The 18,021-nt window shown below is 37.7% G+C and overlaps 1 protein-coding gene across 9 annotated transcripts in view; it reads right to left on the bottom strand.

Moving 5' to 3' along the window:
- Window positions 1-7,776: 7,776 nt before the first annotated feature.
- MYBPC1 (myosin binding protein C1) overlaps window positions 7,777-18,021 on the bottom strand; it is an 88,493-nt gene continuing 78,248 nt past the window's right edge. For 5 of the 9 annotated variants that reach the window (XM_045462916.1, XM_045462920.1, XM_045462919.1 and 2 more), the window contains 4 exons: window positions 16,380-16,539; window positions 14,860-14,996; window positions 12,826-13,012; window positions 7,777-8,450 (listed from right to left, as the gene is read on the bottom strand). In XM_045462916.1, coding sequence (XP_045318872.1) covers window positions 8,350-8,450; window positions 12,826-13,012; window positions 14,860-14,996; window positions 16,380-16,539 — 585 coding nt within the window. In that variant the 3' untranslated portion in view covers window positions 7,777-8,349. Of the gene's footprint in view, window positions 8,451-9,596; window positions 9,640-11,038; window positions 11,107-12,825; window positions 13,013-14,859; window positions 14,997-16,379; window positions 16,540-18,021 lie in introns of all 9 variants that reach the window. The other 4 variants (XM_045462917.1, XM_045462922.1, XM_045462918.1 and 1 more) reach the window with 3 other exon arrangements.

Raw genomic sequence — 18,021 nt, 5'->3', positions numbered from 1 at the left:
CTGAAGAAGCCCTTTAAACCCCAGGTGGGGGGCGCCTGGGTGGCGCAGTCGGTTAAGCGTCCGACTTCAGCCAGGTCACGATCTCGCGGTCCGTGAGTTCGAGCCCCGCGTCGGGCTCTGGGCTGATGGCTCAGAGCCTGGAGCCTGTTTCTGATTCTGTGTCTCCCTCTCTCTCTGCCCCTCCCCCGTTCGTGCTCTGTCTCTCTCTGTCCCAAAAATAAATAAACGTTGAAAAAAAAAAAATTAAACCCCAGGTGGAAGGGGGCTAGGGCAGAACAAAGAGAGAAAGCACTTGGGGCAGTTAAGGGACAAGAAAAGAAAGACCAGTTTGGCTCACTTAATTCTGTTTAAAGCTGTTTTTTTCCAGGACAAAGAAGAGTTAGATGATAGATAGATAGATAGATAGATATTTAAGATTTTGTATTTTATTTTATATTTCTGATTTTATATTATATATATTACATATATATGTGTATATTTATTTAAAACTCATTACATAATGTTCTCACCAGTGGAACTGAGATCCACTTGTTGGTCCCTGGTAACGGTGTTGGCTGCTGGTTGTTGATGAGGCTTTTCTAAGATTATGCCATGCTTCCAAGAACTGGGACACCTTTAGCTCCCTGACAGTGTGTCTGGAACAACATCCATTGGAAGATCTGGGAATAAAAAAGTGTTTTGTATTAAAATAAACTCCTATATCACAGAGAAGAATATAACATGTGCATAAAGTTCAATGGGGAAGCATACAAGGGGTTGTGGTGGTAGTCTCAGGCTATGCTCTCAGGTTCTGTCCAAGGTTTTCTTTTCTTCTGCAAAGAGGAATAGGGAGGGTGGTAGGGGACAGGGTAAGAAACCACTGCTGAGATAATGCCTGTAAAACACAGAAGTAGGTGCTTTTTAAATTTTTTTTTTTTTATTGTTGATTTTCTCTTTGCCATTTCCCCTTTCTTTAGTTCCTTGCCTTGTGAGGTTATTTCTGGCTTCATTTTTATCTCACTGCTCTTGATTTCCCCTCCCTTGGTGAAAATAATAATGTGTTAGTTCTCCTTTTCTCCCCCTGGTTTGATGTTGATTCTTGGTCTTGCCCTCCACCAAGCCCCTTCTTGCCATCTCCTGCTGATCTGTCCATCACTCTTGCTTAACTTCCTCAGAGAGTGGAGTTACTACTTTGGTGACACTTTGGTTCAGAGTCCATGCTTGCTATTATGAGGACTCAACAATCATGGAGAAACTTGTCTCACCAAGGAACTCCTACTATTGCTACCTAATGTTTGTTGAACCCTAACTAAGAGCTATTGACAAGTGAATAAAGTCACCCTGTGCAGAGATGCTCTGCCTCTTCCTGGCAGGCTTTGCTACCACCCAACCCGGCTCCAGCTCAGCGGTACCTCCCCAGGGCAGGAATGGGAACTGAATGGACAGTGACCCCCAGTGGACACTCAGGAGTGTGGCTGGGATGACCCGTCCAATGGCACTTCAGGGGATACATTACTTGGGTCTCTAGTATCTGGAATTTTCCAAATGACCACATGACTCCAAATCAGTTTTGGTTTATTTTGCAACATGGCTTCTTTCCAATTACCCCTTGTCCTAATCATCCAAGAAGGATGCCTTACAGAGTCCAAATAATGGTTCCTTTCCTTGCCACAGTGTTTCTGGTAACCCCTAGTTCTTTTTTATTTATTTATTTTTTCGTTAACAAAACAAAAAAAAAGCTGATATACACGCCAATAAAATTGGTATGTAATGTCTTTAAAATGTTTTCTTGGGCCTTGAGTTAAGGAATAAAGGAGGGAGCCTCTTGCCTGTGGATAGCTGTGTAAGTGCTTATCTACGAAGAACAGAAAGATGCTTTCTAAAGCTATTGCTTGGGAGTGAAAGAAATTATGGTGGACTATGCGCTTGAGTGCAATGTTTTTTCCTTTCATGACTAGAGTCAGCCAGTGCCCCAAGCCACCCTGAGTGACTTCTCTGGGAGTGTTTAACTGTTTTGCTGCCTCTCTGGTATTTTGTTGCTAGTAATCTACTCCAGAGAGTAGAAAAATATTCAGCTAGGCCATAGGTTCCTCAGACCAGAGCAGTTGGTTGTTCATCAAGTGGTTTCTCTAGTCCATTCTAAGTTATCAAAGTTTAATAACAAAGGATTTTATAAATATATACATGTAGCAAGCACCTGAATTTTTGGTACAAGGATGGTAATTAATGGCCCAGCTAAAATAAGAACTAAAACACGGGCACCTGGGTGACTCAGTTGGTTAAGCCTCTGACTCTTGATTTTGGCTCAGGTCATGAGCCCAGGATCCTAAGATTGAGCCCTGCATCAAGCCTCATTTCAAGCTCTGTACTGAGTGTGGAGTCTGCTTAAGATTCTCTCTCTCTCTCTCTCTCTCTCTCTTTCTCTCTCTCTCTCCCTCTCTATCTCTCTGCGGCTCAGTCGGTTAAGTGTCCGACTTTGGCTCAGGTCATGATCTCATGGTTCTCGAGTTTGAGCCCTGCATCAGCCTCTGTGCTGACAACTCACAGCTTGGAGCCTGCTTTGGATTCTGTGTCTCCCTCTCTCTCTCTCTGCCACTTTCCTGCTTGCAGTCTGTCTCTCTCACTCTTAAAAATAAATAAACATTAAAAAAATATTTTAAAAAGATTCTCTCTCTCCCTCTGCCCCCTCCCCCCACTTGTGCATGCTCTCTGTCTCTAAAATAAAAAAAATAAATAAAAATAAAATAAATAAAATAAATGTGGGGTTCAATCTAGAGTTCAATTAATATCATAGGAGAATTGGTACTGGTATTATTATTTCTGATTCTATTCCTACTTCCAGGAAAAAGAGACCAAACTTGTATTTCTAGAATTCTCTTCTATAAAACTTAAGTGAGGAAGGAGATGGAGGGTCAGACTTGGAGTTTGGTGAGTGGGGAAAGGCTGGAGTGGGAGAGAAATTGGATGGAGATACAGAGAAGGAAACAGAGGTGGTTCAGGGCTGGCTACTCCTTTTATTTTTTTTAAATTAACTTATTTTTTAAAATTTACATCCAAGTTAGTTAACATACGGTGCAATAATGATTTCAGGAGTAGAATCCAGTGATTAATCACCTACATATAACACCCAGTGCTCAACCCAGCAAGTGTCCTCCTTAATACCCCTTGCCCAGTTAGCCCATTCCCCCACCCAAAACCCCTCCAGCAGCCCTCAGTTTGTTCTCTGTATTTAAGAGTCTCTTGTGGTTTCTCCCCTTCCCTGTTTTCATATTTTTGCTTCTCTTCCCTTGTGTTCATCTGTTTGTGTCTTAAATTCCACCCATGAGTGAAGTCATATAATATTTCCCTTTCTCTAATTTCACTTAGCATAATACCCTCTAGTTCCATCCACATTGTTGAAAATGGCAAGATTTCATTCCTTTTGAACACCAAATAACATACCACTGTGTGTGTGTGTGTGTGTGTGTGTGTGTGTGTGTGTGTGTATACATATATATCACATCTTCTTTATCCATTCATTTGTCAATGGACATTGGGCTCTTCCATACTTTGGCTATTGTCGATAGTGCTGCTGTAAATATTGGGGTACAAGTGCCCCTTCGAAACAGCACTCCTGTATCCTTTGGATAAATACCTAGTAGTGCAATTGCTGGGTCATAGGGTAGTTCTATTTTTAACTTTTTGAGGAACTTCCACACTGTTTTCCTGAGTGACTGCACCAGTTTGTATTCCCACCAGCAGTGCAACAGGTTTGCTCTTTCTCTGCATTGTTGCCAACATCGGTGTTACCTGAGTTGTTAATTTTAGCTATCTGACAGGAGTGAGGTGGTATCTCATTGTGGTTTTGATTTGTATTTCCCTGATGATGAGCGATGTTGAGCATTTTTTCACATGTCCATTAGACATCTGGATGTCTTCTTTGGAAAAATGTCTATTCATGTCTTTTGACCATTTCTTCACTGGATTATTTGTTTTTGGGGTGTTGAGCTTGATAAGCTCTTTATAGATTTGGGATATTAGCCCTTTATCTGATATGTCATTTGCAAATATCTTCTCCCATGCTGTTGGTTGCCTTTTCATTTTGCTGATTGTTTCCTTCACCGTGCAGAAGTTTTCATCTTGATGAGGTCCCAACAGTTCATTTTTGCTTTAGTTTCCCTTGCACTGGGAGACATGTCAAGTAAGAAGTTACTGTGGCTGAGGTCAAAGAGGTCTTTGCCTGCTTTTTCCTCTAGGATTTTGATGGCTTCCTCTCTTACATATAGGTCTTTCATCCATTTTGAGTTTATTTTGTGTATGGTGTAAGAAAATGGTCCAGGTTCATTCATCTGCATGTCACTGTCCAGTTTTCCCAACACCATTTGCTGAAGAGACTGTCTTTTTTCCATTGAATATTCTTCCCTGCTTTGTGAAAGATTAGTTGGCCATATGTTTGTGGGTACATTTCTGGGTTCTCTTTTCTATTCCATTGATCTATGTATCTGTTTTTGTGACAGTACCATACTGTCTTGATGATTACAGCTTTGTAATACAGATTGAAGTCTGGAAATGTGGTGCCTCCAGCTTTGGTTTTCTTTTTCAGGATTGCTTTTGCTATTCAGGGTCTTTTGTGGTTCCATACAAACTTTAGAATTGTGTGTTCTAGCTCTGTGAAGAATACTGGTGTTATTTTGATAGGGATTGCACTGAATATGTAGATTGCTTTGGGTTGTATCGACATTTTAACAGTGTTTATTCTTCCAATCCATGAGCATGGAATTTTTTTTCCATTTTTTGTGTGTCTTCTTCAATTTCTTTCATAAGCTGTTTACAGTTGTCAGTGTGTAGATTTTCCACCTCTTTGGTAAGGTTTATTCCTAGGTATTTTATGGTTTTTGTTGCAGTTGTAAATGGGATCGATTCCTTGATTTATCTTTGGGCATCTATTGAGAGGATCATGTGGTTCTCATTCTTTTATTAATGTGATGTATCACATTGATTGACTTGCAGATATTGAACCAGTCCTACATCCCAGGAACAAATCCCACTTGATTGTGGTAAATAATTCTTTTAATGTATTGCTGGATCCAGTTGGCTAGTATTTTGTTGAGAATTTTTGCATCCACATTCATCAGGGAAATTGGTCTGTAGTTCTTCTTTTTAGTGGAGTCTGTCTGGTTTTGGAATCAAGGTAATGCTGAGGACTGGCTACTCCTAACTTCTATAGCTCCTGTACATAAATATTTAGAAGTTATAAATGAAGCTAATGGATGGTTAATAAACTAGTTGTATTCTCCAGTCTTCATGAGCTGAATCCATAATGACTTGGAAGGCCAGGTTTGAATTGTAGAACTGTCAGATTCTTCAGAGATACTTGCCACAATATGGTGACCCACTGCCAGCCTCCCCACTCTTTACATCCTAGCTCCTTCCAGCACCACACCAGGAGGGTTCTTAGACCCACATGAGCAGATGCCCCACCTCATGCACAAGCTCTAGTCACATCCCCACACCCCTGCCTCCTGGCAAACAGGTGTCTCTGTCCTAACCTTTGAGCCTCAATGTGCATAAACTGGCCATGTGTTTCTTTTTAGGGGGTTTGAACTCAGGGAAAAGGCCCACAAATTCCCTAAAAGTTAGCTTGGGTGCAGTTTACAAGGAGGATGTGGTAAGGATTCTAAATAGGCACATCCCCTTGGCTTTGTGGCCCTCCTGCCCTGTGGAGGGAATTAATGGGTGGAGGAGGGCCAGAGTGAGGCTCTTGAAAGTGTAGAATTCCCTCTTGCCCAGGTCCAAGGCTAGTACTAAGTGGTAGAACTGTCCAGTGTTTCCACAAAGAACATCTTTAAAAGTAGCAGGTAAATAGTGAAGCTATGGCCTTAGAGGTCCACACTTATATCCACACTTGTCCAGGAAGTTCAGAGTCTTTGAGTGGACCATAGTGGGTTGGACACAGACATTCCACCAGTATGGAATAAAATGGAGAGACTTTCCTTCTCTCCATTTTCTAGGCACAGAAAATATTCCAGCTGACCCAGGGCCTGAGGTAGGACCCCCGAACAGGACAGAGAGAATTTCTCAATTTCACTAGCTAGTGGAGAGCTCATCTAGCTAGTGGAGAGCTCATATTTTAATTTGATTTAGAAAAATAAAGTCATGTGGCATGGCCTATACTTCATTCTAGTGTGATACATACATAGATAATAACAAATACATAAACCACATTATCCAACTTCTGAATCCTTATAGGGATCTCTTACACCTGCTGTCTTCCCTGTTTATGTCTTCCCCTTTGTTTACTAGTCTTCTACATTATTAACTCTTTGAAGGCATGAAGTGGATTATTACCTTGTTCCAATGTTTCTTGGAACTAGTGGGTTTTTCTATTTCTGTACTAATTTAGATGAAACATTCATTAAGCTTTCTTCTAAAGTAAGTAAATAAATATGATCCTTTACAACATTTAATAAATGTTTAGTTTCCAAAAAGAATTCTTGGTAAGTTCCTGTGACATATAATTTTTCTTTAATAAAGTCAAATTCAAACAAAATTAGAACAAAGTTGTACGAAAGGTAATAGCAATGACAGCTTCTGACATTTTTTGCTCTTTGTCGTTTCAAAATAGACTTTTTCTTCCTTTTTGGAATTTTGTGGTGCATGAGTACCCTTAAAGAGGTCATATGTAGAAAAATAACATTATCTAGTACAAAATATATTTGACAGCGTGAGTCATGATTGGGAACCAATATTTTGTAAGGATACTTTACAGTCACTTTTAGGCAATGTTTATACAAAGCCTAACAAACTTGACCCTGACTTGGCAAAATCAGTCAATGAGTGAATTAGGCAACCAGCTTAGTTGCTGTCCTGGAGTTCAGACCAAGCAGCTGGGCCCACATCAATTAGTTTTGCCAGACAGTTGTTTATTGGGTTTGCACATAAGGATATGATCTTCTTGACGTTACAGAGATGCCAGGTTTCTTTTACATAAAATATCTTAGTTGATAATGTGTAAATATAGTTTCTGATTAAAATGGGTATTTACATAGGTGTTGCACACATTACTGCTTCACAATGATTAAGGATATGGGGTAGTAGCCAATATTCTTCACAACCGATAAGGCAGGATCACCAACTCATCAGAACAGAAGAGGCAGCCATTATAGTTTGGACAAGAACCCAAATTTTCTCTTGCTGTTCCCAAAGGTACTGCAGCTACCTGAATACACCACTCCTTCCCTTGATGAGACCCACGTCAGCCCAGGAGTGTGATCTCCCCCCATACCTCCCAGCTCTAACCTGGAAAGGAAGCAGGGCAGATATTTTAAAATATTGTCCCAGGATCCTATGGGCCCACCTACAGGTCACAATGTATTTATCTCCTAGGACAAAAGACCAAAAAGAAGAAATGGGGGGCGGCGAGGGAATAAACAGTAATGGTGAGGTGACTTACTTACCCTTCACTCCCTTAACTGAAACTTTCTCTAGAACAGCAGGAAGAGTCAAAGGAAGCGCTGAAAAGATGATGCGCTCCTGCAAATGTTTCTCAGCTTCTAGGATTTTGATGGTCTTCATTAGTCTGAATGGATGCCATCAGCAATCTCTAAATCTATAACCGCTCTGTTGTCTGCAGTAACTCTCTGTCACTAGGACTAGCTGTTTTGGCAGGAGCTCTGGTACATTTGGCCTGGAGGCTGTGCCAGAGACAAATGAAGGTCAGGCCTGAGTTTGGTGGCACCTGGCTCCCAGCCTTTTGTCCTCAGTTCTGTTTGCGCACACAACCCCAAGCACATAAAAGAATACTGTGTAATCTCATCATAAGTGCTTCAAACTTATTGTACCATTTATTGAATACAATTTCCCTTCTGTTGAGAAAACTGTGTCTGAGAGACTTTATGAAGTTGTCTTATAGGGAATACAAATGGGAAAAAGCGTACAGATCCACTGGTGTTAAGCAGGATTGTGTGAAATAAACAACCCTGTTTTGCTTAGAAAAATCTGTTAGATGAAGAAAAGAGTGACTTTTCAAGAGAAAGATGGGTTTTCAAGATCTGACCATGGTATATGGTACTATGTCATTTTATTCTGGAAAAAAGAAAGCATTTACAGCCTACTATTTTAAACTGAAACAACAGCTTTTGCTAATTTTCTAGCTTGCTTTTTTTGTAAAGTACAGTGACCAAGCACAGACAATCATGAGCAAAATGTTGACTTCAAATGAAATTTTGTATGCAATTTTTAATTAAGCAATCCCGTGCAAACATTTTTTTTTCTTTAACATCAGGAGGAAAGAAAACAACCACACTTGGGTGCTGGTGGAAAACAGAAAATGCTTTCTCATTGCAATCAGATTTCAAAGCAGTGGAGTGTAAGGAGGCAGGGCCCAGGCCCTTAGTATTCCTCAGGGTTGCTTGATTGCAAGTCTCGCAAATATGAATCAATTATGTTAGGAGGTACGCCTTGCAAGAGAAGCCTGCAGAAGGAAAGACCACCTAGAGAGGACAAAAAGGAAAAGGCCAAGTCAAAACCGTCTACATGAAAAATTACTGAAATACTACTTCCTGACTAGCTGCCTAGAAATGTGACTAATTATGTTCCAGTTAGTCACAAAGATTCATTCAGTCCTACTGGGAAATCTCCTGCATTTAGTACATTTAGAATTTAAAGCAGTTGGCATCTAGAAGGAAAAACAAGTTCCCGGCAGATCCATAGCAGTTTCTTGTTCCCTGCTATTATTCCATCTTAGTTTAAATTCCTAACTGGTTTTGGAAAGGATCTATTGCTCTTTTGGGTTTTGGGATTCTTCTATAGATGATTTAAGCCTTCTGGTTGAATGGCAGAGTAGATGTAGACCATGTTATGAATCAGTGAGAAGAACTGTTTTCCTGTTCATTAATGTTCCTTTTAATTTAGCACAAAGAACTCCAACTCAAGCACAGTGGAGAAGAAAAAAGGAACCACTCCTTTAATTTTGGCTATTTATACACTATCAAAGTGCAAAAATTGGAAAGATTTTGTTAAAAATAGTAAAACGTGTCCAATGCCTTCTGAACGTGAAAAATCCTACTACTATTTCAAACTTACCTTCCATGTGTCTGAATTATATTTATAAAATAAAAGTACCCCTTCACAAGAGAACCCATGAAACTATAAAAATTCATGGTCCTTTAAGGAAGTGCTTCACTACTTGCTAATAAACTCACGTCCAGGCAAAAACAGCATGCCATTTGAACATTCTTAAAACTTCTTTAATGCAAATTTGGGAAAGTCATTCTCCTTTTTTAAAAAAAAAAATTCAAGTCACATATTGGTAGAAATGATGCCGCTTATGTACATGTCCATTCCTTGATGCAAAGCATTCAGAATGCTTGGGTATCATTTTCATCAGCATTAAATGCATTAATTCATGCTTTACTGCATTCAACAACTTGCTTCATGTCAACAGGAGATTGTTGTGATGAATAAGTACTAGCTGTTAATGTCAAGATACTTAAATACAAACTAAAACTACAAAGTTAGAGATTTTAAATAGTCTATTTTCATTGGATTACAGAATGAAAATCATGCCATACTCCACAGGCTTTGTATGGCTTATGACAGTCATAAGCTTCATATGCCAAAACCATATGAAAGCTTACCTTAGATGATAATATACATTCAAAAATCCTTACTGTGCTACAACTAAGGGAAAGAGAGAGAAAGAGAGAGAGAAGTTGTAAGCATTAATAAAGTGCTAAAACCAAAGTTGAGTACTTGTTGGATGAAATTATAGTCATGATTATGATGAGGTGATTTCATTAATCCTTAGTCATGTGAAAGATGTAGGAAAATAGAAGCATATGGAGTGAAGGGCAGGGATCCAGTCACTTCAAAAGGATAATTAATATGTAAAACATTTATTAATATGCACAACAACTTTGCCTGATCAGGTGGCAAAGCCAACTTGATTGTACAGTGAATATTTATAGTAAAAGCTTCCAAACCATTAGCTTAAAAAAAAAAAAACCTACAACATATATATATTGTGTTTTTCAACAAAAGAAAAACAGAGACAAGAGACAAAGCATTAGTGTACATATATATATGTTGAAATGCTAAAAGGCAAAATTATCAAGTAGATAAAAATATTAAACTAGTATATTCTATAATATTGTATTCTGAACTGATTATATATGACTGATCTAAATAAACACAAGGCCTAAACAAACTTAGGGTAGAAAGCTACTCTATGTATAATCTACAAAACCTTAAAGAAAGAGCCCTAATTTGGTCATCTTTTGCAAGCTGACATTATCTCTGGGAATTGTAAACTCAGGCATAGATTTACAACATTAGAGTTTACATCAGGTTGTTTACCCAGTCCCAAAGAACTTCTCAATTCATTATTCCAAATGGGGGTGAATTATACTTGTAGAATAGCACTCATTTATTGTTTAATACATTTAGTAATGGGACCCAAAATTTTCTTTCAAGTTCATAAATATATGAAATAATTTTAGTTCCATGAAAATATCCAAAATGTCCAACAGATGGATAGGTCATAGATATTCTATTGGTAAATATTTCATTGGAAATCTTAAATATGAAAGTTTCCAAATATTGGATCCAAATATTCTAAATATTTGTGTCCTCTCTTCATCAAAAATGTCTAGAATATTTTTCCTACAACTTAGTAAATTAAAAATGCTCAACATGAATCTAAGGAAACTACAGCAGAAATTATCTTAAAGGAAGATCATATTTCTCTTCATTTGGAAAATGAAAATATTAAAGAAATGTCATTGATTCCCAAGTTTTGATAATCTGATATCTCCAGTGAGGTCATCTTAAAATGTAGCTCTTTGGCTTTATTTATGGGGATGTGTGGTATGGTACTTAGTTTTCTGACAAAACATAGTGCCTACATTAGTTAATATCCTTGAATAATTTGGCCTTCCTGTTCATGGCATAAACACTGTATGCCATGAGCTGCTAACAGATACAATGAAAAGCAAATGAGAAAGTCAAGCTTTACATGCAAAGTGCGATTTCATGTAAGAGGAATGGAACAGAAAGTAGAAATATCCAGTGGGATATGAACTTTTAAAACCTGTTGCTGCCCCTCCAGGAAGATTGGTTGTCCAGGGGTATTTAGTCCTTGATATATCACTGTAGAATTAGAATATTTGTACCAGTATTTATTTATTCTCAGTTGACATTCTTACCTTTTTCTTTTTTTTTTTTTTTCACAGCTTAACTTGATTCAAGTCACCTATTATCAGATAACAATCTGATGATAAACAATCTTGGGTTTACTCTTAGGACTAAAAGTTTTCACCAATATACCACAGTTGATGCCTTATTATGAACTCATGTACTAGGATACATTCTTTATATTATTAAATTCAGTTACTATATAATTTACTATATAATTACTATAAATGATATATCATCTATCTGTATAGCATTATTTGCTTCTATGGAGGATCCCAAATGTTGAACCATTTATGAAATAATCATTTTACACCATTAGCAACATTCTTTTATTTTCAAAGCATGCAGAAGTAGTACTAGTTTTTTGTTGGATTTTGTTGGATATTGAGACATAAGTACCAACAATGCTTTAAAAAAGCTAGGGGTTGAGAAACCAGATATATTTGCAACTCTTAACTTAGTTTGAATTTAGAACTAATAAACAGATAAAAATAATGCTTAAATTTGTAAACACTTTCTCAATAGTCATGTTTGACACTTTGTAAGAATATTATTGTTTTATATTTGAGAGAAAAAAATTTAAAAATTTCTACTTATTCAGTTATCAATCTACTATACTGTATTACCTGAGAATGGACAGAAATCATAGCAGAAAGAATACTTTTTTTTAAGTTATGAAAAAATTTTTTCAAGAAGTGTCTTTATTTATACTAGATTTAAGACTAAAACCTCTTTTTTAATATTAATACCTTAAGTATTTACTATTTTTTTCTAAAATAGATATTTACAAAGTTATCTTTCTGACTTTTGAATCATAATTTCTTCATTGCAGAGAGGTAGAAAAAATAAAGATTTTGGTTATCACAGAAAAGCAATATAACATAATAAGAAAAAGAGAAAAGACATTAGGATCATGTCACCCATTATCTCATAACAGAGACTCTGACAGCTATAGTTTTCACGGTATCCCAAAGTACCATTTGATTGTCAAGAAAAAAACTCCAGTATAAAAATTACACCCAATTACTATAAAAATTGATTAAGATGACAGGTTATTCTGAGACTTTTCTACCACATAAATCCTTATATGTTTCTTGGTTTACATTAGTTGCAGCATTTCTAAAAACTAGTATAAATGAAATACCTACCTATAAATGGAAAAATTTTAATGAGATTTTAAAAGCAACTGATTATAATACAATAATATGGATATGCTATATTCTCTATGTGCAATATTAAATGCTAAATTAGCAAACTTACCCATATATATATTAGAAGTTTCACAAAATAGTAAACTAATTAAAAATAGTGTAAATTCCTTAATTGTAGCTTCATTAGATGAGCTTTTGCACTAGACTTTTTAAATAAATGGATTATATCATGAAAGTCATATTCCCTTGACTTTACTCATCCTCACCATGCTGTACCCATGCTAGCATTCCACTGACATTAATATTCATTTAGTTAACAAGAATTGCAAGAGATGAGAATAAGTCTATTTAAACAAATCAGAGTGAATGCAGAATGTAATAATGTCTTCTGTCCCAGAATTCTCTCTCCCCTTCCTCTGCCACCCCCAAACATTTTAGCAAGTAATTTGGATTTTGCAGTAAGGACGATAAATAAATGATTTTCTTTCATTTCAGTTTATACATGAGATCTTTGATGTCATACCTTTCACCTCCAGTTTGCATTCGATCTCCACTGTCCCAAGGTCATTGACAGCTTTGCAGCAGTAAGTGCCTCCATCATAGGGGCTAGGCTTGCGAATCTCCAGAGTACAGACCCCTTGGTTGCTGAACATCCTGTATCTTGGGTCATCCACAATAGCAACTTTGTTTTTCATCCAGGTTATTTTGGGCTGAAGTTAAGATTGAAGAAAATAAGTCAAAATATATCAGTATTTAGCATAATAAATAATAGACCATTAAAGCCAGTGACCAAATTTTAAAGCATGGCTTAGAAAGAAAGTATATCTGAGAAGAATCCACATCTACTTGAGCACTGTTCCTTTCAAATTAAATTCTACATGGTGCTTGGCAAGAAAACAAATGGGCAGGTCGGAAGCAAGCCAGACTTGTTCAGAAGACAGCTCTGGGGCTCTCTTCCCAAATGAATTCAGATGCATTCTAATTTGATCTACAGGTTCCTGATGTCAACTTACCCTGGAGAGTGTATGTTGCTGGGCATTTTTCAGAGAATCCTCATAAGGTGTCACAACCATCTGATTTTCCCCACTTCCTTTTCCTGACATTCTTTTCTAATTCTTTAGGGGCTGCTTATGCCTCCTCACCATTTCATCTCTCCTCAAAGAGCTCTATTCATCATCTAGTGGAATGGGTCCACTTCAGATAATGCAAGATCAGTAATGACCAGTCACCCAGGAAGCTGACTCTATTCTCCTTGGCCTCTGAATTACATTCGATCACCCTTGACCCTCCCCTGCCTTCCCATATTCTCTTCTCCCTTTGGTAAATGTACACTCTCCATATTCTCTCTTCTGCCTCTTATATGCTTTTGCCTTGCTCAGACTCTAGAGACTTTCTTTTCTGTCTCCTTCATACCATCATCTTCCTCCCTCCATCCTTCTTCGTCCTTTCAAATGGGAGCATTCACTGAGGCTTACCCCTTGGACTTTGGCTTTTTGATTACTAGTCTCTTTCCTCAATGATATTCCTTTCTATAGTTTCGGCTCCAAGAGATGGAATATAGCACCCCCATGCCTAGGATGAGTCACAGCTCTGGCCTTTCTCTTAAGCTCTGGTGACCTCTCCTCTCCCTCCTGGTCATTCCTGCTTGTACCGACATCACTTCCAACTAAAGATGAATTCAGGATCTTCCTCTCATTCTCAGTGTAACTTCTCCCTTGACTCGTCTATTCCATCTGATGGTATATGCAGGAATCATACCACTTTGCAATGTTTCCAAATTCTAGGGCACTTTTCCCACAGTGCCACCAGGAAAAAAAATATCTCTATGGGAAACATTCATTAATTCGTTGCTCTTTTCAAATGCCATCAAGAAACCTTAAAACCTTTCTAAATCTCTTCAATCAGATATGATGTCTTCCTTCCTAGGACAGCACATTTTATATTCTGCCTTGCATTACAGTATCATCATTTGCTTTAATCTATTTTAGAAAATTTGATGAATCAATATTACCACCAGATTTTTCAGGTGAAACAATATTACTTCCATCTCCTTACCTCTCAGTATTTTTTAAAATGGGTGTTTTGGGTTTTCCTAAATAGTCATCTTTTATTTAGTAAAGAAATATAAGCATTTTTTTACTACTGTATTTAAATAGTGGACCTAATTATCCACCAACACCACAATGCTGCACTCTCCTCCCTATCCCAGAAAAAGATACAATAGCACAACTTATATTGTTATTTGCAATTATAATGTGTCTAACATAAAACAAAAAGGGGATTTGGGGGCGCCTGGGTGGCTCAGTCAGTTAAGCATCCGACTTCAGCTCAGGTCATGATCTCACGGTTTGTGGGTTTGAGCCCCGCATCAGGCACTGTGCTGACAGCTCAGAACCTGGAGCCTGCTTTGGATTCTGTGTCTCCCTCTCTATCTGCCCCTCTCCTGTTCATGCTCGGTCTCTCAAAAATAAATAAAAATGTTAAAAAAAAATTTTAAAACAAAGGGCAATTTGGGACTAATTCTTAAATTTAACTAATGTGATTGAAAAAATGGTACCTTAGGATTTCCTCTCACACTGCAGTTCAGGGTAGCATTGTAACCAGCCACAGCATAGGTGTTAACCAAAGGCTGAGTAAACATGGGTGCCTCCGTGAAATCAAAATCTTCATACACTGGATTTTTGTAGATTTTACCTTAAAAACAAGCATTAGAAAAACACAAATTGGCCTGAGAATATGTCATTCTTGGCATACTTTATTCATGGTTAAAACTCCCCTGAGCTTATAAAAACATGTGAAAATATGGGTGAATTCCACACAACATTCATTCTGAAGTGTACAAACGGACAATCGCACTGGGACACAAAGTCAGTACGGTCATCTGAGACTGAAAGAAATACTGAGAAGAATCTGGTATCTGAATATTTTGATCAACAGTATATTTTAATGTAAAGGCAATGAGCAATGAGGACTTTAAGGACAGTGGTTTATGAGGAAATGAAATTCCTATCTCTGATTTTAGCCATCCAGACCCACAGCCCAGAAGTTGGAAAGAAGTCAGAAAGTTTATATTTTTTAAAAAATGCAATATTAAAAATAAAAATAAGGGGCACCCTGGGTTGTTCAATCAGTTAAGCCTCTGATTCTTGATTTTAGCTTAGGTCATAATCTCAGTTTGTAAGATTGAGCCCCACGTTGGGCACTGTGCTGACAGAGTGGAGACTGCTTGGGATGCCCTCTCTCCCTCTCTCTGCCCACCTCCTCTCAAAATACATAAATAAACAGTTAAAAAATAAATAAAAATAAAAATTTTTACTGGTAAAATCAACATTTTACTCAAACATTTTTACCACAATTTAAAAATGTGTGTTTATCAGTTTCTGAATTCCCTTTCACCACATCTCTATAGCCAATCTTCTTGAGAACATCTAGTCATTGAAAACTGGGGTTTCCAGATGTCCAGTTGTAATATTGTGATTTATAATAAGAAATACATTAAAACCTTGGTTTGCAAGCATAATTCATTCCAGAAACATGCTTGTAATCCAAAGCACTGGTATATCAAAGTGAATTTCAGGAAACATTGGCTTAGTTATGATCACGTGATGACCGGCATCACATACTACTAGCACTGCAAGACAACTCGTTTATCTCATAAAAATACATTAGAAATATTCATGTCTTGCGGAACACTCGCAATCCAAGACTTCACTGTAAATATTTGGTCTTCTGGCCCCATTTCTGTCACAGAGCTCCTAAAACCCTTGAAATTTCCTAAGGGAGGAAAGTTATAAAAGGGTCTTTTGTTAAATTAATGAGGTGACCTTTGGACTGAAGGATGGGGACTTGTTGCCAGCTGTGATTAGTGGTTTCAAACTTTCAGTCCCATCCTCAGACCTCCAGGGAAGGGAGAGGGGCTGGAGATTGGATTTAATCGTGGTAGGGAAGCCTCTATAAAACAAAACAAAACAAAACAAAAGAAAACAAAACAAAACAAAAACAAAAGGAAACCCCTCACACCCCCACATACTGGAATTGAGTCCAGAACCTCCTTATATGAGTCCACTGCTAACTCACCATCCTTGGCGATCACAGCACTCTCCTTAGTCATTGTTGCATCCTCACTGAGGCCACACATGTTCTCAGCAAAGACCCGGAAATAATATTCATTTCCTATGACCAGTTCAGTAATGGTAGCATTGGTTCGGTGATAATGCTCAATGACAGTGAACCATTCCTAAAGGAAAAAAAAATTTTTTTTTGAGAAAAATCATCTAAAAACACACAACTATTCCAACTGTTGATTAGAATAAACAGTGGGGATGTTTTATTAACTATGAGAAAAATAGCACTGATTTTTATATTGAGAGTACTAACAACGTACATTTAATTTGTTTAACATTTTATAATATACTTGATTATGTATAATTTAATATTTTTTAAAATCTTTATTTTTTTTTTGAGAGAGAGAGAGAGAGAGAGAGAGCGTGAGTCAGGGAAGGGCAGTGAGAGAGGGAGACAGAGAATCCCAAGCAGGTTCCACACTATCAGCACAGAGCCTGATGAGGGACCTTGAACTCACGAACCATGAGATCATGACCTGAGCTGAAAGCAAGAGTCAGATGTTTAACCGACTGAGCCACCTAGGCACCCCTATAGTTTAATCTTCATTTACACATTAGATTCATATACCCTAGATGTCAACTCCTACCTTTATATTTTCTTCCTAAGTGTACAGTGTCTGTCACCTATCTTTTGTATAACAACATCTGATTTTAAAATTTTAGTGTAAACAGGGGCGCCTGGGTGGCTCAGTCAGTTGAGCGTCCAACTTTGGCTCAGGTCACGATCTTGCGGTTTGTGAGTTCGAGCCCTAAATCAGGCTGTCTGCTGTCAGTGCAGAGCCCACTTTGGATTCTCTGGCCCCCTCTCTCTCTCTGCCACTCCCTCGCTCTCTCTTTCTCTCAAGAATAAATTTGAAAAAAAACATTAAAAAAGGATTTTTGTGCAAACATCTATTCTGAAGAAGAGATGATGCTAAATCACTAGAGAAAAATTAATATAACCCAGTAAGTTTGCCTAATATTAAAGTAGGTTCTTCTGGGTCTTTGCTCAGATATTAAACCTCTTCCCTGACTGTTCACCCTCCCACCATTCTGTGCTGGTTATACTCTCTCACCTTAACCTGGCTAAGTTTTCTTTGCAGCACTTGCTACCTTAAATTACATTATATATTTACTGTTTTACTTGTTTCCTGTCTACCTCCTCCACTGAAATGGACACAGCACGATGAGAAGAAAACACAACTTTTCTTCTTACCCCTGTATCTCCAGTGCCTATTATAATACCTGGCACATAGTAGGTACTATGCACAAAATAAATGTTTATTGACTACCCGAATGAATTAATGAATGAATGAATGAATGAGAAGCTAAAACAAGTAATTTTCTTTTCAATTTTTCCTCACCATACCAAGAAATAGAGTGGTCTCAAAGTTTATCTTGCAACCAGTAGAGAACCACAGATGTTTAGTACCACTAATTGAGAAAATACATTTTTTAGATGCTTTTAATTTTATTTTTATTTATATTGAGAGAAAGAGAAAGAGAGAGAGAGAGAGCATGGGGGATGGGCAGAAAGAGAGAGAGAGAGAGAGAGAGAGAATCACCAGCAGGTTCCGCCCTGTCAGAGCCGGACTTGGGGTTGAACCCATGAATCA

The sequence above is a fragment of the Leopardus geoffroyi genome, chromosome B4, assembly GCF_018350155.1.
Source record: "Leopardus geoffroyi isolate Oge1 chromosome B4, O.geoffroyi_Oge1_pat1.0, whole genome shotgun sequence".
In the NCBI taxonomy this organism is placed as follows: domain Eukaryota; kingdom Metazoa; phylum Chordata; class Mammalia; order Carnivora; family Felidae; genus Leopardus; species Leopardus geoffroyi.
This window is presented reverse-complemented; position numbering and strand designations above follow the sequence as displayed.